The 19,511-nt window shown below is 35.7% G+C and overlaps 1 protein-coding gene across 7 annotated transcripts in view; it reads left to right on the forward strand.

The window, feature by feature from the left end:
- KIAA0586 (KIAA0586 ortholog) overlaps window positions 1-19,511 on the forward strand; it is a 123,136-nt gene that overhangs the window by 48,312 nt on the left and 55,313 nt on the right. For all 7 annotated transcript variants that reach the window (XM_025392612.1, XM_025392613.1, XM_025392614.1 and 4 more), the window contains 8 exons: window positions 86-166; window positions 2,505-2,695; window positions 5,056-5,174; window positions 10,088-10,287; window positions 14,552-14,711; window positions 15,448-15,670; window positions 16,197-16,450; window positions 17,707-17,783. In XM_025392612.1, the coding sequence (XP_025248397.1) occupies window positions 86-166; window positions 2,505-2,695; window positions 5,056-5,174; window positions 10,088-10,287; window positions 14,552-14,711; window positions 15,448-15,670; window positions 16,197-16,450; window positions 17,707-17,783 (1,305 nt within the window). The remainder of the gene's footprint in view (window positions 1-85; window positions 167-2,504; window positions 2,696-5,055; window positions 5,175-10,087; window positions 10,288-14,551; window positions 14,712-15,447; window positions 15,671-16,196; window positions 16,451-17,706; window positions 17,784-19,511) is intronic.

A 19,511-nucleotide genomic window follows, 5' to 3' on the forward strand; every position in this document is an offset into this window, starting at 1 on the left:
ATACTATAGGTGGAAATATGATAAATTACTTATAAATTTTAAAAGTGTTAAGCACAACAAACACTTTCTGAAAATGCTTTCTTAGACTCCAGAAATTATGAAGGTAGATGAAGAAGAGGTGAAGTTTCCAGGAACTAACTTTGATGAAATAATCGATGTCATACAGGTAACAAACCTTAGAAACCATGAGAAATTATTTTTCTACCAGTATGTTTCCAGGTTGTTGACTTATCTTTGAACTATCAATATCATGTTACAGTGCTTTGAGATACTTTCTTTTACTTTTGAGTTAAATATACTTTTATTTTAAAAATTATAAAGTTGTTATTCTAGAATGTCTTTCGTCTGTATCACCTATCTGCCTTCATGAAGCTTCATGATTATCTGCCATTTCCCACCTAGATTTTGTCTATCTAGTTTCCTGCTTTCTTTTTCTTTCCACTTCCTTTGGCTTCTTTTCCTCCAATTTGTCTTTTTTCTCATTCTATTACATTTATCTATTTTGATTTTTGGATTTGTGGTGAAGTGACCAGTTAATTAATATTGAGGAAAAAAGTTGTGAGGAATCTACAATCCAAAGGAATATCCCATATGGAAGGAAGAGTTATAGAAATGATAGAAATAATGAAATAGAGGGAAAAATAGGCAGAAGTAAATTATAAAGGATGGGAGAAAAGATCATAGAACATTGAAACTACTTGACTATTATGTCAGTAGACTTTAAAGAAGACATTTGATTATGTTTCTTTGACTTTTAGAGCTAAGATCAGTTCTGTTAATCATAAAATGAAATCCAATTTTAGAATATGCAGAGGTGTGCAGTATATTAATGTTATTTGCTGACCGATGTATCTTTTCTTATGTGAGTGCCATATGAGAATTTTGAAGGCAGGGACCTTATTCATTTTTATATTCCTAATGCCTAGCAAAGGTACTTGGTAATTGTTTATGCAATATACAAGTGAAAGAAATGGTTATAGAAGTAGCAGAGGATTTAGCATTCAAAGACAAGTGTTCCTGTAGTAGCTCTGCCATTTATTAGCTGTGGACTTCATTTTTCAATGGAATAATATTACTGAGTTGTAGTACTTAGAGAGACCCAAAGTGTTTTTGATTGAATTATTTATAGATAAAATGATGTGATATCTGTGATTTGCTTCAAAATGATATGTGAAGGCGAAAGTGGCTAGATGAGACAAGATTGACCATAAGTTGATAATTGTTAAAGTTGGGGAGCAGATAAATGCAATTCATGTTATTTATGTAACAGATACAGTACATGGACCCTGTTTACTTTTAAACACATATATTTTGTAATAAAAAATTTAACAATTCCAGAAATAACTCTATTGATTATGATGTGGTAATGCAAATAATTTGTAAGATGACTGACCTAATTGCATATTTAAATGTAAATTGTAAGTTATATAAGAGCAAATAGTGATTTTGGTAGTGTGTTAGTCCATTTTGCATTGTTGTAAAGGAATTACTGGGTAATTTATAAAGAAAAGAGATTTAAGGCCAGGCGCAGTGGCTCATGCCTGTAATCCCAGCACTTTGGAAGGCCGAGGCAGGTGAACTACCTGAGGTCAAGAGTTCAGGACCAGCCTGGCCGACATGGTGAAACCCTGTCTCTACCAAAAAATACAAAAATTAGCCGGGCATAGTGGTGGGCGCCTGTCATCCCAGATCTCGGGAGGCCAAGACAGGAGAATTGCTTGAGCCCAGGAGGTAGAGGTTGCAGTGAGCTGAGATGGTACCATTGGACTCCAGCCTGGGTGACAAGAGTGAAACTATGTCTTAAAAAAAAAAAAAAGTGAAGAGATTTAATTGGCTCATGGCTCTGCAGGCTGTAAAAGAAGCATGGTGCCAGCAACTACTTCTGGTCAGGACCTCAGGAAGCTTTTACTCAGGTAGAAGGCTGTGAGGGTCCAGATGTGTCACAAAGCAAGAGAGGGAGCAAAAGAGAGGGGAGGATGTGCCAGTCTACTTTAAACAACCAGCTCTCTCACAAACTAACTTATTACCATGGGGAGGGCACCAAGCAATTCATGAGAGATCGGCCCCCATGACCCAAGCACCACCCACCAGGCCCCATCTCCAACACTGGGGATCACACTTCAACATGAGATTTGGAGGGGACAAATATCCAAACCATATCAGGAAGCATCAGTTTTTTAATGATAATTATTAAGTTCATACATTTCTTGAGAGAAGTAATAGTGTTTTATGCAGGAATAATTATATTTTCTAGTTTATTTTATGATTGCGTAAAATGAATATTGGGTTCTAAAAAGACAAACTGATTGTGTAATTAAGGATTCCTCAATATGATATGTATGACTAATGTGTATATTATAATTAATGTGATACCACCTAATTAGAAATGCTGTTGATTAACTTAGAAGTGTTTCTTAATTCACCTAGTTCCTTGCCTATAGTTGGTACTCAGTAAGTGTTGAACAAATACATGAATATAATAGTTTTGGTTTTGTTACTACCAGGAAGAGGAAAAATGTGATGAAATTCCAGACTCTGAACCAATTCTGGAGTTTAACAGAAGTGTTAAAGCTGATTCTACAAAATATAATGGTCCTCCATTTCCGCCAGTTGCTTCTACTTTTCAGCCCACTGCCAATATTCTGGATAAAGTAATTGAGAGAAAAGAAACATTGGAAAATAGCTTAACTCAATGGTAAGTTTACAATGTTTTTGGTGTGAATAGAAACATAGTAGCAAATATAAATTGAAAGTATTAAATTGTAATTGAAAGTATTCCTTGTCTTCTTTTGTTTATTAAACTTTCTTTGCTTTAGTCACTGGAAAGTGTTTGATACAATGCTGAGGGCTTAACTATTGTTGGAGATATTGTTTTTGTCCTTGAATATTTGTACTCGGTCTGTCTACTCTGGCAAAGTAGACTATTAGGAAACCTTAAAAAATGTACATTTCTTTAATCCAGTGATTCGTTTCCAGAAACTTATCCTAAGGAAGTAATTATGGTTTGCTACTAGGCCAGGGATCCCCAACCCCAGGGCCACGAAACAGTACCGGTCTGTGGCCTGTCAGGAACTAGGGAACTAAGCTGCACAGCAGGAGGTGAGCAGCGGGTGAGTGAGCATTACTACCTGAGCTCCACCTCCTGTCAGATCAGCCATGGCATTAGATTTCATAGAAGCACAAACCCTATTGTGAACTGTGCATGCGAGGGATCTAGGTTGCATGTTCCCTATGAGAATCTAATGCCTGATGATCTGAGCTGAAACAGTTTCATCCCAAATCCATGCCCCCCCCCCACCCCACCACCCCTGCCCTGGTCTGTGGAAAAATTGTCTTCCACAAAACCAATCCCTGATGCCAAAAAGGTTGGGACTGCTATACTAGGCCATATAATACCTAGCACTACAAAAAAGGCACTGTTCAGGTTTGTTACATTCTGATAACAACAAGTTGTAATATGTTACTCTTGTTACATATTACAATAACAAATGTAACTTGTTACATATGAATATGAAATGAACTCTATTATTTGTATTTTTACTTGTAAGAAACCTTAAGGAAGTTATGGAATAAGTAAAACGGCTGAATATTAATATAATTATGAAAATTAGGTTTAGAATAAATTTAGTGATATAAAAAGACATTAATAATGTACTGGCATATAAACGAAGCAGGATACTAACAATGTAACCCCAGTTTACAAGACTTTACTCAAAAGTAAGTATACAGCCGGTGCAGTGGCTCACGCCTGTAATCCCAGCACTTCCAGAGGCCAAGGCGAGTGGGTCACCTGAGGTCAGGAGTTCGAGACCAGCCTGACAAACATGGTGAAACCCCGTCACTACTGAAAAAAAAAAATACAAAAATTAGACAGGTGCGATGGCGCACACCTGTGGTCTCAGCTACTCGGGAGACTGAAACAGGAGAATCTCCAGACTGGGAGGTGAAGGTTGCAGTGAGCTGAGACTGCGCCACTGTACTCTAGACTGGGTGAAAGAGTGAGACTCTGTCTCAAAACAAAGCAAAACAAAACAAAAAAGTGTGCATAAAACGAAAGTTTGATAAAGCATGTATACCAAATTGACTGTGTTTGTCCCTGAACCTAGGATTATAGGCAAGCTTTATCAATTTTTTAAACTCTTAGATATTTTCTAAATTTTCTACAATGAACGCCTATTATATTATTTATATAATAATTTTTAAGAAGTCTATTAGTTGCAGTAAAGAAATGTTCTAGAAGCCTCCTGTTCCCCTTTTCCTTCCTGAAGATGACCTTGGAAATAGATTTTTTCTTTACATTTTAAGAGGAAAACTACCTATAATATAGCCTATATGTGTATTGCCTTGAAGAGAGGGCAGCTAGACTTCTTTTCTAGCTCTGCTCTTACATGGTTTTTATGTGTGCGCTCAGAGTGGAAATCAGTTTAGGTACATGATATGCCAGACAGTCATTGGTCCAAGTCTTATTTTGAGTTTAGGAGTTCTTTTAAGCTTTTCATTAGACTAATCTGGAAGATTTTAATTTGATTTCATAAACTCTCTCCCACAAGGAGATTCTGTTTACTGTGGTTTATCTTCTTCAGAGGCACTTTTTTTTTTTTTTTTTTTGAGACAGAGTCTCACTCTATTGCCTAGGCTGTAGTGCATAGTGTGATCATGGCTCACTGCAGCCTCGACCTCCTGGGCTCAAGCCATCCTCCCACCTCAGCCTTCTGAGCAGCTGGGACTACAGGCACGTACCACCATGCCCAGCTAATTTTTGTATTTTTTGTAGAGACAGTGTTTTGCCCTGTTTCCCAGGATGATCTTGAACTCCTGAGCTCAAGCAATCTGCCCAACGTGGCCTCCCAAAGTGGTGAGATTACAGGTGTGCGCCATGATGCCCAGCCCATTTTATTTTTTTTCTTCTAGATTTAACTTTCAGAATGACTGCTTTCACACCAACACGTTTGTGACATTGATAAAGGTTATTTTTAAGGGTGGTATGTCTGACATTTTTTACATTTCAATCAAATTGAGGAATCTTAACTTTTATCTACCCCACCATCCCCTCAGGGTAGAGCAAGAAATAATGTCAAGAATTATCTCTGGGCTCTTTCCAATCCAGCAACAGATTGCACCTAATATCAGTGTTTCAGTCAGTGAGACAAGTGACCCACTGACTTCTGACCTTGGTAAGTGAAATGGAATCTTTTTTGTTTTTATTAAAAGACAAAAGCTTTAGTTCATTGTGGATTTATATATTCCAGAGGTCAAGTAAATTCTCCAGTAACAAAAGGTAAGTTCTTCTAACCTTACTTCCTAGTACTTCTTTGGTGATGGTTAGTTCTCTCTCATCCTCTTATTTCATATTGCAGCTTTCAGATTATTAAACCACTCTTCATACCTCCCACCCCAAATCTCTGTTATCCCCATAGTACTTTGTACATATTTTTGTTATAGTAATTATCAGATTATATTAAAGTTGGTTTCCATATCTGTCTCACCCTTTAGATTATAAATTACTCAGGATTTAAGGATGTTTCTCCTTTTGTGCCTAGTCCTTGCCTGAAACCCAACAAGAGTTTAATTATTCATTGAATGGTTAAAATGAGCCTTTCTTTATGGAGCCTATGCCATTCTTTTTTTTCCTTCCTTCCTTCCCTCTTCTTCTCCCCCTTTTTCTTCTCCATTTTTTTTCTTTTCTTCTTCTTCTTTTTCTCCTTCCCCCTTTTCCTTTTCTTCTCCCCCTTCTCTTCCCCATTTTTTCCTTCTCCCTCTTCCTCATATTTTTCTTCCTTTCCACCTCCTTGTTGTTTTTTTGAGGTAAGTTTACTTGCCATAAAAGTCACCACTTCCAAGTGTACAGTTTGACAAGTTTTTTGTTTGTTTGTTTTAATTAGAGCCAGGGTCTCCTTCTGTCATCTAGGCTAGAGCCTGGACTGCAGTGACATGATCATAACCCACTGTAACCTCTAACTCCTGGGCTCAAGCAACTCTCCTGCCTCAGCCTCCCAAGTAATTAGGACCATAGGTATGCACCACCATGCCCAGCTAAAAATAATTTTGGGGCCAGGCACAGTGGCTCACGCCTGTAATCCCAGCACTTTGGTAGGCCAAGGAGGGCAGATCACCTGAGGTGAGGAGTTCAAGATCAGCCTGGCCAATATGGTGAAACCCTGTCTCTATGAAAAATACAAAAATCAGCTGGGTATGGTGGCACACACCTATAATTCCAGCTACTCCGGAAGCTGAGACAGGAGAATTGATTGAACCCAGGAGGTGGAGGTTGCAGTGAGCCAAGATCATGTCACTGCACTCCAGCCTGGGCAATAAAGCGAGACTCTATCTCAGTCAATCAATCAGCACATTTTGTAGAGATGAGGTCTTGCTATATTGCCCAGGCTAATCTCAAACTCCTGGCCTCAAGTGGTCCTCCTGCCTCAGCCTCCAAAAGCACTGGGATTACAAGAGTGAGTCACTGCACCTGGCCCAGTTTGACAAGTTTTGACAAGTTCACACAGCTATGTATTAGCCACATAATCATGAGATAGAAAAACATTTCTGTCTTCTCCAAAAGCTTCGTTAATGCTATTTTGCAGTCAATTCCTAAACCTCACTCATGCCCACTGGCCTCAAACAACACTGACCTGCTTTCTATTACTGTATTTTTACCTTTTCTAGAATTTCATACATATGTAATCATGCGATATGTAGCCCGTTGTTGGCTGGCTTCTTTTATTAGCACAATATTTTGACAATCATGCTATTGCATGTAGTAATACTATAATGTATAGATATACCATAATTTGTCAATCCATTTACCAGTTGATGGACGTTCATAGTCTTTTCAGTTTTTGGCTATTATGAATAAAGCTGCTACGAACATTTGTAAGCAAATGTTTGTGTAGAAATCTTTTAATTTTGCTTGGTCATATGATAAGTAAATGTTTAACTTTATAAGAAACTGCTAAACATTTCCAAAAGTGAGTATACTATTTTGCATTCCACCCAGCAGTGTATGCGACTTTAGTTGCTCCATATCCTCCCCAACACTTGGTGACTTGGTGTTGTCAGTGTTTATAATTCTCGCCATTTCTGAACATATGTGGAGGTATTTCCCTAACTGTACTAATAACTGAGTAGTATAATTACTAATGATGTACAACTTTTTAATGTGTTTATTTGCCATCTGTATATTTACTTTGGTGAAATCTTTTTAAATCTTTTGACCATTTTTAAGTTTGAGTTGTGTCTTCATATTACTGAGTATGAAGTTTTTTTATCTATTCTGGATACAAGTCCTTCATTGGATATGTTTTGTAAATATTTTCTTCTACTTTGTGTTTTGCCTTTTTGTTTTCTCAGCATTATATTTTGAAGACAAAAAGATTGATTTTGAAGAAGACTAATTTATCAGGTTTTTTTCTAGTAGTTTGTAGGGATTTTTGCATGCTGTTTTTAAAAAAACTTTGCTAACCCAAGATCACTAAAATAGTTTTCTATGTTTTCTTCTAGAAGATGTATGGTTTTAGATTACACATTTAGGTTTTAGTTTATTTTGAGTTAAGTTTTATGGTGTGAAGTAAGGATCAAGTTCTTTTTTGTTTGGGTGTTTTTTGGCATATGGATTTCCAGCTGTTGTTGTAGTATCATTTGTTGAAAAGATTATCCTTACTCCATTGAACTACCTTAACACCTTGGTTGAGCATCAGTTGGTTATGTATGTGTGTATCTTGTTTTTGGGCTTTGTATCCTATCCCATTCACCTGCAAGTTATACTAATACCATACTTATTGATTACTGTAATTTAATAGTAAGACTTGAAATCGGATAGTGAAAGTTTTTCTAACTTTGTTGGTTTTTTTTTTTTTTCATTCCTGTTTACGATTATCTCTACTTTTTTTCTTCTTTCCAGCCTCAGGATAAGCTATTCTTTCTCCCTCGTAGACTATCCTTTAACAGCCCGAATCCTAGACTTCAGAGTCTATATTCACCACTTTAATTTCTCATTACCCACTTCCTCTTTAGTCCTTATGGGTTGGCCTTCTTTTGCCCTCTCCTTCAGGAAACTCCTTTTGCACAGCATTTGCTTGTCGAAAATGCTTCAAATCCTTTTTCAAATCCTTGTTTTAGTGGATGGCTCAAGCATAGGCACTATTGACCATCTCTGATTCTTAAGCTCTTCTCTTGGTGTTGGCTTCTTAAACTTCATTCTGTTATTCTTCCTCTTGTTTTTTTTTTTTTTTTTTTAAACTTCTTTAAGACCTTCATTTTCTCATTTTATTTTCTGCTACTTGAATACATTTATTTCACTAGTTCCCATGGTTTGCCCTCTTTTCTGTTTTTTCCAGTTTCCTCCTGACATTAGTTATCCTGTGTCAGTTGATGAACCCTAAGCCATGTATTTGGGCCGACAACTTGCAGTTCTGCTGGTTGGTGAATATTCTGCTTGATGCTCCCCTGGCATCTCATCCTTAGTATGTCTAAAATGCTTCTCATTTTTGATATCACAATTCTCCCAGCATGCATAATCTCTAAAGCCTTGGAGTTATTATTTGCTCTATTTTCTTTGCTTTACTCTTCTTCATTCCCCACTCAGCCATACCCTATATCCCAGCTTCATAGAGTTTGTTGTTGCATTTGGTTAATTTGTCCTGTTTAGCATAGCTCACATGCCTTCTGTTGTTACTATCCTGGTTTTCTTTATCATCTCATCTTTGAGGGAAGGACAAAAATGAACAACAAATTTATGAGAAAATTGTTTTCCTGGTGAAAATCAGACAATTTACAAATTGGGTATTTAGATCCTGTTTTCTTCCCTGTAAAAGATTTGTGTTTGCTTTTGTTTTGCCAGTGTCTGGGTAGGGATTTTGGGCCTTATAAAAAAGATGTTCTGATTTTTGGCCATGCTCAAAGAGTGAATTATGGAAACTAAAAAGGAGATGTATCAACATATATTGTTGAATATAAATTTGGGATCGTGATAGTCTCTGCTATGGTAACTCAAGAGCAAATTGCTGTTACTTACCCCATCAACAAGTGATCCCACTACACTTCTACCCACTTTTTAGGGAATTCTGGATATTGTTACTATAGTTGTATTACTTAAGGAGTACTCTTTGATGAGGTCACATCTCCATCAGGTTGTACAGATTAGTATCCACTTATTTTCCACATGGAGCTTTATAAATATCACTACTTTAAGTCAAGTAAAGTCTATTCAGGAAGTTTTACTTAATTTGATGTACATTAATGTAAGTGAAAAGTACAACCCATTCAGAAATTAATATACCTATAGGACATATGATAACAAGCACCTCAACTGCAGTAGATGTTAATAACTGATGTATTTGAAACTAGAAGGAAGGGAGATTTGCCTTCATATTTAGTGCATTCTTTTGTTTTAGTCGAGATCTGTCACAGAGTTTCCTCTTGTTATACTCTTGGAAATGTGAGTTGTATTCAGATGAGGGCATTTAATGTGCCCATTTTTATCACTAAATTCTATAGTAGTGGAGAAGAGGCCACCTAAGTAAATTTTCATCTCCCTTTTTTTATTTACAGAGAATATTTGTTATGTAAGTTGTCCACTTAGTCTTTTTCATAATAAGTAGATATGTTTGTATTTTCATTTTTATTCCTCTTTCCACCCTCCCCCACTCACCTCCATACACATATATTGGCATCTCTGAACTTTTAAGAATGAAAGTTTGGTCCAGGCGTGGTGGCTGTCGTCTATAATCCCAGCACTTTGGGAGACCGAGGCAGGTAGATCACCTGATGTCAGGAGTTCAAGACCAGCCTGGCCAACATGGCGAAACCCCCATCTCTACTAAAAATACAAAAATTAGCCAGGCATGGTAGCACATGCCTGTAGTCCCAGCTGTTCAGGAGGCTGAGGCAGGAGAATCGCTTGAACCTGGGAGGTGGCAGTTGCAGTGAGCCAAAATCATGTCACTGCACTCCATCCTGGGTGACAGAGTAAGACTCCATCTCAAGAAAAGTAATAATAATAATAATAATAATAATAATAATAATAATAATGAAAGTTTGAATTGCAAGCATGTTTCTTGCCCACTCATTCTGATTTTTTTTTTACTTTTAGTGGAAGGAACAAGCAGTGGCGCCCTCCAGCTTTTTGTTGATGCTGGTGTTCCTGTGAACTCAGACATGATTAACCATTTTGTGAACGAAGCCCTTGCTGAGACCATTGAGGTCATGCTGGGTGACAGAGAAGCAAGGAAGCAAGGTCCTGTTGCTACAGGTGTTTCTGGGGATGCTTCAACAAATGAAACATATTTGCCGGTACGGGGAATTTTGGATACATTTATTGAAGAATAGTAAAATAGATGAATTTTAAGCACATACTGTAAGATCATGGTTTGTGGTAGAAATATTATCATTTTTAGAGACATGGTCTTTATATATTGCCCTGGCTGGTCTTGAACTTCTGGGCTTAAGTGATCCTCCTGCCTCAGCCTCCTCAGTAGCTGGGATTACAGGCACCAGCCACCATGCCCAACTTGTGGTAGAATTTTATTCCTTGTTGCTATGATTAAAGTAACATTTCCCCCAGCATTTTATTTTAAAAACTTTTAAATCTATACAATAGTTGAAAATATGATACAATGAACATCTGTACACCCTTTACCTATACAGTTATTGGTATACATGGAAAATTGGCCAGTCCTTGCATACTCAAGTCTCATAGTTGGCCCTGTAAAACTGAAGAATATAAAACATCAGCCCTCTATATATATGCATTTCTTATCTCATGAATACTGTTTTTGATCCACATTTGGTTGAAAAAACCAAATTTGTATGATTGGCCTCTCGCAGTTCCAACCTATGTTTTTATTTAGTTACTTATTCAAGGGTCATTCATATTTATTGATTGATAATATTTTGGCACACTTATAAAAATCTCTTTATATCTGCTATGTATTATATATCCTTTAAAAACCATTTGAAAGTTACAGACATCATAACACTTTACCTCAGAAGCATCAGCAGTATCACCGCAGAACAAGTTGCTTTCTTATATAACCAAACATTATCAGACCCCCCAAATTTAACACTGACATGTTAATAATATAGAATATAGAGACTATATTTAGATTTCCCTAATTGTTTCAAAAATATCCTTTATAGTTTTTTTAAATCAAGATATAGCCAAGGATCATATATTGCTTTGCGTTATTATATAAACTGATATTTTTAATCTTTAAGAGAAAATACATTTCAGGAACTTTTATTGCTTGTTTAATCAACCTTACTTGTGTTAAAAAGAATTTATAATCTATTATACGAAGCCAAAATTTACTCTGTATTACCAGCTATTTAAAACTGTAGTTACTTCTGATCCTATAGATCACAAGGACATCATTTTACATGCGTGAAACATTTAAACATCATTCTATGTATAAACATAAAGTTATATACTGTATTTTACTTTTGTAGAGATTGTTGTGGTATAATGTGATTAGTGTGCCAAAGATTTGATCTGTAGTTTTGATCTGTGCTTTATGAGCTCATTGGGAATATATGCAGTACAGATGTGGTCAGGGTTATGGTTTTTTCTATGCCAATTACTTTGGTTTGCTTTTTGCCTATGTATTGCATATATTTTCAGGAGGGTGATTGGATGAGAAAATGTGGGAAAACCAGGGTAAAGAGCTTGGACTTTGGGGTTGGTAAAACTTGGAATTTGAATTCCAAGCTCCACTACTTTAGTTTTATCTCTGTAATAAAGATAGAATACTTAGTTTAAATGACCATGGCTTTGCCAAAATCTGCTTACTGAATATCTAGTAGGGCAAGCACTACTCCCAGCCTGCGACTTATCACTCTTATCTTCAGAATTGTCATGGCTTTTCTTGGCCTTTTAATCTCTTACATATATTTTAAAGTTAGTTCTTAAGTTCTATAAAAAATATTGTTGAGATTTCAGTGGGAATTAAACCAATTTTGACTGGTTTCATTTAAGAAGGATTGACATCTTTATGGTACTGTTTTCTTAGCCAAAGTTTTGTGGAAGATTAAGTGAGATGATATATGGACAGAGCTTAATCTAGTGCCTAGAACTTGGTAAATAAATACTCAGTTACTAATAGTTTATCATTTTTATTATCCATTACCAATACTAGAAGAATACCTTTGGATTCTTTAATCATGCTGAGTTATATATATTAAATATAGTGTTATATTTGACAACAACACTTCCATGCTCTATGTTTATGCAGTCAAGAAGAAAAAAAGACGTAGTGTACTTCTTTCATTTTAAAATGAAGGCTAAGAGTACACTAATTATTAAGCAATGCTATAGAAATTCTAATATGCGTCATGGTTTTAAATTGCATCTTAATTTGCAACCCATAATACAGAATAAAGCATAATCACCTTATATAAAGACTTTTTAGAATGAAGAAAAAGTCAAATTATATATTTTATATATATATATATATATTTTTTTTTTTTTTTTTGAGACGGAGTTTCGCTCATGTCGCCCAGGCTGGAGTGCAGTGGTGCTGTCTCGGCTCACTGCAACCTCTGCCTCCCAGGTTCAAATGATTCTCCTGCCTCAGTCTCCTAAGTAGCTGGGATTACAGTTGCCCGCCACCACACCCAGCTAATTTTTGCATTTTTAGTAGAAGCGAGGGTTCACCATGTTAGCCAGGCGGTCTCGAACTCCTGACCTCATGATCTACCTGTCTCAGCCTCCAAAAGTGCTGGAAGTACAGGCGTGAGCCACCGTGCCTGGCCCAAATAATGTATTTTTAAAATGGTCAGAGGACAAGAGCAGACAGTTCATACACATAGAAGAAATACAAATCACCCGTGTACATATAAAAAGATGAAGATGATCAACCTCATAGATAATAAGAAAACAAGTTATTGAAATGCAATTTTTACTTGTCAAATAGGCAAAACTCTAAAAGTTTGATAATTCTGGGGGAAGTTGTCATTTTCCTACCTTCTGGTGGTAGTGTAAAATAGTAAAATCCTGTAGCAGGAAAGCTGGCAATATCTATTCAAATTAAAAACATAATTAGTTCTTTAACTGAGCAGTCCCACTTCTGGGAACTTAGTCCATAGATATATCCATATATCATACACATGAAATGACTGAAGTCAAGATTATTTGATAACTCTGAGGAAGGGCTCTAGGTAGAAAGGACAAGAGCAGGAGAGACACTTAATTTTCACTATCCTTTTGTACCTTTTGAAGTTTGAACCATTTGAATGATTACCTATTCAACAAATTAATATTAAATTGTTACATTTTTCCTTCTCCAGTACTTTCCATCTCCCTGCTGTCTTCGCTTCTCCCTAACTCCCACTTTTTCTTATCCTTCCATTACTTTTTATATACTCAGTTTTTTGTGTGTTCCAAAAGGCTGATTTTTTGTTTGGTATCTTGTCAATCAGTTAAAATGCTTCCTTTCTGTTTTATGCCTTTCCTTCATGTTTGTAATTGGGTTTGATCTTCAGCTTTGTCTGTTTAATCTTTCTGTCTTCTTTATTTTTAAAATTTCAGCTTTTATTTTAGGTATAGGGGGTACATGTGTAGGACTGTTATATGGATATATTGGACCCAGATAGTGAGCGTAGTACCCAAAAGTAGTTTTTCAACCCATTCTCCCCTTCTTCCCTCCTGCCCCCTGCCATCATAGTCCACAGTGTCTACTGTTCTCATGTTTATGTCTATGTGTGCTGGTTTAGCTCTCACTTATAAGTGAAAACATGTGGTATTTGTTTTTTTTCTTCCTCAGTTTGTTCAGAATTATGGCCTCCAGCTCCATCCATGTTGCTGCAAATAACATGATTTTGTTCTTTTTTATGGCTGTGTGGTATTCCATGATGTATGTATACCACATTTTCTTTATTCAGTCCCCCATTGATGGGCTCCTAGGTTGACTCCACATCTTTGCTGTTGCGAATAGTGTGGCAATGAACTTATGAGTACATGTGTCTTTTTGGTATAATGATCCTTGGGGTATATACCCAGTATGGTCTCAAAAGAAAACATACAAGCCGTCAACAAACATATGAAAAAATGCTCATCATCACTAATCATCAGAAAAATGCAAATTAAAACCACAGTGAGATACCATTTCAGTCAGAATGGCTATTATTAAAAAGTCAGAAAAAAAACCAGATCTCCATAAATATATACACTTGCTATGTACCCACAAAAATTAAAAATTAAAAATTTAAAAAACAAACTAATAACAACAAAATACAAACCAACAGATGCTAGTGAGGCTGCAGAGAAAAGGGAATGTTTATACACTGTTGGTAGGAATGTAAATTACCTCTTCTCTATTTTAAAAGAGGGTGCCTTAGAATTCTGTGGAGACCACTTCAGAGGCAGAGTTATTTCAATTGCCTGCGACTTTCTGCAGGCCAGTTGTAGACTAACAGGTAGAGGTTCAAGAGGTAGGGTACTTAACCCCACCATCAATTTAAATTATATGTAGCCTATGAATGAGTTCATGTTATTATTTCAAATTACTTTTATTTGGGTGATTATAAACACAGTTTATCTTCTTGTATTAATTTATTTTAGGCAAGAGTGTGTACCCCACTGGCTACTCCACAGCCTACGCCTCCTTGCTCACCTTCATCACCTACTAAGGAGTGTGTGTTGGTAAAGACTCCAGATTCTTCTCCCTGTGATTCAGATCATGATATGGCTTTTCCTGTGAAAGAAATATATGCTGAAAAAGGTAGAAACTTTATTTCTATAACTCAGTTTTAATATTAGCAACTATTAAATACAGTTTCATGATTGTCTTATAAGATGCTTTTTGAGATTATTGTATATGTACTTGTTGCTTACTAGGTTTTACTAAATCATTTTTTCTCGCAAGGAAATTTAGGAATTGATTGCAACTTCTTTAAGTCCGTAATTGAGGCCAGGCATGGTGGCTCACACCTGTAATCCCAGCAGTTTGGGAGGCTGAGGCAGGTGGATCACGAGGTCAGGAGTTTGAGACCAGCCTGACCAACATGGTGAAACCCCTGTCTACTAAAAATACAAAAATTAGCTAGGCGTCGTGGCATGTGCCTGTAATCCCAGCTACTCAGGAGGCTGAGGCAGGAGAATTGCTTGATCCCGGGAGGCAGAGGTTGCAGTTAGCCGATATCGCACCATTGCACTCCACCCTGGGTGATAGAGTGAGGCTCTGTCTCAAAAAAAAAAAAAAGTATACAATTGAATAGATGCTTAGACTACTTTAAGTATTAAAAATGATATCTTCTCAAGGTATTTTTTAATGCTTTATTAAATGTAGGAATTTTCACATTAATGGCTACCACCATTGTCATTATTATTAATTATAATTGCCATTATTTGTGTGCTAAAATGGTAAAGGATATCTGAAGCAATGTATCGTGCCATCCTATGGAGTTCTTTACTGACTACTATCTTTTTCTGTCTTTTTTTTAAAAAAAAATCTTTAGGAGATGATTTGCCTGCCATCATGCTTGTTAAAACTCCAACGGTTACCCCTACTACTACACCTCCTCCAGTGGTGGCAGTTTTTACCCCAACTTTGTCAGATATTTCCGTTGATAAATTGAAGGTATCAAGCCCAGAGCTTCCCAAGCCATGGGGTGATGGAGACCTGCCACTGGAAGAAGAGAACCCTAACTCACCTCAAGAAGAACTTCATCCAAGAGCTATGTAAATGAGAACATACTCACTAGTAACTGTACATTTCAACTTACATTTGACTTATGTAATCCATTGAAAACATAGAAATATTATACAAAGCTTTATAAACCACAGACTACCTTATACTTTGAAAGAAAGAACTTTCATAAATTTTGAGTTTTGAAAAATTATCAAATTATACCTTCACCTTTTTTCTTAAAAGGTTTGAAACAGATAGAAATAAAGGTATCTATTACATTGTTAATAAAATAGAAAACAATTTCTCACTATTGTGGGTCATTATTTACTATCATCAGTTAACTTTTATATTTTTATATATCTCTATGTAGATTTATTTGATGTCGGGAAGAGCTGTCAAGATGGCCTATGATTAAAGCATGAAAACAATTTTTTAAAATCTTGTTAATTATAGTAGTGCAGATTTAAGAAAATATTTCGCTAACGGAGACATAGTCTTCAAGTCTATTTTTAATATCAAAATGAATACAGGCCTTCAGTGACCTAACAAGCTCAAAATATGTGTTTATTTTCTTAGTGTAATGTCTGTGGCTAAGGATGAAGAACCAGAGAGTATGGATTTCCCTGCTCAGCCTCCACCTCCAGAGCCAGTTTCCTTTATGCCATTTCCTGCTGGCACCAAGGCCCCTTCCCCCTCACAGATGCCAGGTTCTGATTCATCAACACTGGAGAGCACACTGAGTGTTACTGTCACTGAAACTGAAACTTTAGATAAACCCGTCTCTGAAGGAGAGATTTTATTTAGCTGTGGTCAAAAATTGGCCCCCAAGAGTAAGTTAATTTGTATTAATTGATTTCACTTGTTAGATTATGGTAATCCCCTAAGTAATACTTTCCTGTTTAAAATATTTTTACTTAACTTTCAAGATTTAACACGGTACAGTAGAAAGAATGGGGGGCTCAATGCAATTTAGTTAACTTTTCTGGGTCTTAACTTCAGAAAGTAAAATCTTCCTCATAATCCCACCCACCAGAAATAATATCACTATTAATGGTTTTGGGTAGACCTTTCCAGTCTTTTTTGTCTATGGATGTATGTTTACCTTTAAAAATAGGATCTTATTATGCATATTGTTTTGAAACCTGAATTTTTTTTTTTTTTTTTTTGAGATAGGTTCTTACTCTGTCATCCAAGCTAGAGTGCAGTGGCGTGATCATGGTTCACTGCAGCCTCAACTTCCCGGGCACAAGCAATACTCCCACCTCAGCCTTCTGAGTAACTGGGACTACAGGCATGTGCCACCGTGCCCGGCTAACTTTTATATTTTTTTGTAGAGATGAGGTTTCGCCATTTTGCCCAGGTTGGTCTCAGACATCTGAGCTCAAGTGATCCACCCGCCTTGGCCTCCCAAAGGGCTGGAATTACAGGCCTGAACCACCACACACAGCCTGAAACCTGAATTTTTTTTTCCTAATAATGTATTGTGGATATCTTTTAATATGACTCCATAGTTTTCTCATTTTTCTTTTATGGCTGTTTAGTCTATTTACTCCCTTAATAGAGGGCATTTAGATTGTTTTCAATGCTTTCAGTCTATACACAACTCTCTAATTACCATCCTTTCATGTATATATATTTTTGGTACACTTATCTGGTCTCTTCCTTAGAATACATGCCTTAAAGTGAAATTGCTGAGTCTACTTTAAAGATGTATCAACAACATGCTCTCTAGAAAGGATTTTTTTTTCTTTTAAGTTCTAGAAAGGATTTTTAGCTCTTAATCTGTTTTAATTATATCAACAGTATATGAGAATACCCGTTTCTCAATTTCATAACTACAATTGATATTTATAGTTTTTAATTTCTAACAAACTGGTAGGTTAAACAAAATTCTCATCTTTGTTATAAATTGTACTTTTAAAAAGCTGGTAAGATTGAGTAGTTTGTGAATTACTTGTTTATAAACTTTGCCAATATTTCCATTGCAGTATAATTTTGAATCTAATATGCTATGGCTTTATGGTCAGATTATTTACTAAATTTGTGTTTCTTTTTTTTTTCTAAATTTTTATATTTTAATTTCTAGTTTTAGAAGATGTAGGACTGTACCTGACAAACCTTAATGATAGCTTATCCAGCACTCTGCATGATGCTGTTGAAATGGTAAGTAACAATCGACTCCAACATGGAATTCTGATAAGAAGAATATCTTTATGAATTGGTTGCCAATGATCAGGTTTTTTCTCAATTTTTTGAGTTATAGATACAAAATTTAGTAAAATAACCATGAAATAATTTAGGGTTTCTTGCACATTTCATTATATAATCTTATAATTGTGAGAATGAAAAAAAGTTATTATTCACCCTTGTGGCTCTAGGAAAAAAAAATACATTTAATGTAATTAGGTAATGAAATCTAGCTGTTTGCAAATTGTTACCACTGTATGTTGTCTTTACAATATTTAAGCAGGATCTTACCTATTTCAACCAACTCTCTTATAATACATTTGTTATTTTTCCGTAACCATGATTATAATTCTTTGTGCTAATAAATGTTTAAATTTAATAGCTTAAAAAGAAAAATGAGGTCTGGGATGCTAACCCTTTCTAGTTTTTGTCTATCTCTGTAGAAGCAAAAGTTGGTATTTTAAAATATCACATTATATATAAATATATAGAAATGATAGTAAGAATTTGCTTTCGAAAAAACCATTAAGGAATAGAAATCTTTACTTTATATACATTTAAACAACCTAAGCAAGGAAAGATAATTGTACTCAACTATCATCTATATTTATTTACATCTTTTTAAAGCGTTGTTGCTATTTTTTTAAGTTATTTCACATAGGCCTATGAAAATACTTCATTAATAAGTTTTTTGATAAGATTTTAATGAAACAATTTTTAAACAGTAATTATTTATTGCAAGTAATTGCTTGAGTTAATTGTGAAGAGAGCACAGCAATCACTTTTATGAAATAATATGGGAAGAAGGCATAAATGAGATATCTTTATTTTCAGAGAAGCATTACTAACATTTGGCCTATTTAGTGTACCGTGATAGCATTTTTCTCTTCTTTGAACTTTTTCAAGTGGCAAAGCATGTTTAAATTTATTTAAAGTAAATAGCTAAATCGAACCAAGACTAAATTATAACTTGTTTCTGTTTTTCTACATTTGAAAGTAAATTCTAATTTTGATATTTTTACTATGCCTAAATCACATATGCTACAAATTCATAATAAAGTCAAATACAAAAGTACAATCTGGAAAAACCCCAAATAACTTGAAGTCATGTACCAGTTGGCATTTATCTATACATAGCTAGGGAATAGGTACTTATAATTTAAAATCATGTTAATACCTGTATTTACAAGATAATCTCCTTTGTTGGACTCTGAGGCCCACACTGTTCCTCATTGTTGAGACGAGCCTATTTTGAGGCACGAAGAAGCCTATACAGGGTGCTCCAGTGAGGGTCTTCAATACCAACGCCCTCACCAAGTAAGCCAGATGTCAGCCTAAAGGCAAAGGGACATTGAGGTCTATCGCTGCCATACCATACTTCTGCAGTTTTTCATTTTTGCTTGTGGTCCAGGTTGCAGCATTACAACGCTTTGCCCCCATTGCCACACTGTGGCATTACTTTACTGCAGAAATATGAAGAGGAGGCTGTGACCCAAAAACAGTGATATCGTAAAAAACATTTAAGATTCATAGTAGCTCAACTGCATGGGACAGACGGTTTAATTTTTATGTTTTTATAATCTCTAGTTTACGTGTTACCGAATTATACTGTGGTTTATATTTGAGGCAAAGGTAGAGGGCTTTTATTATAGACAAATGGAAATGAGAACTGGATGAAAATAAAGAGTTCATCTCCTTTCCAAA

The sequence above is a fragment of the Theropithecus gelada genome, chromosome 7b (assembly GCF_003255815.1).
Source record: "Theropithecus gelada isolate Dixy chromosome 7b, Tgel_1.0, whole genome shotgun sequence".
NCBI lineage: Eukaryota > Metazoa > Chordata > Mammalia > Primates > Cercopithecidae > Theropithecus > Theropithecus gelada.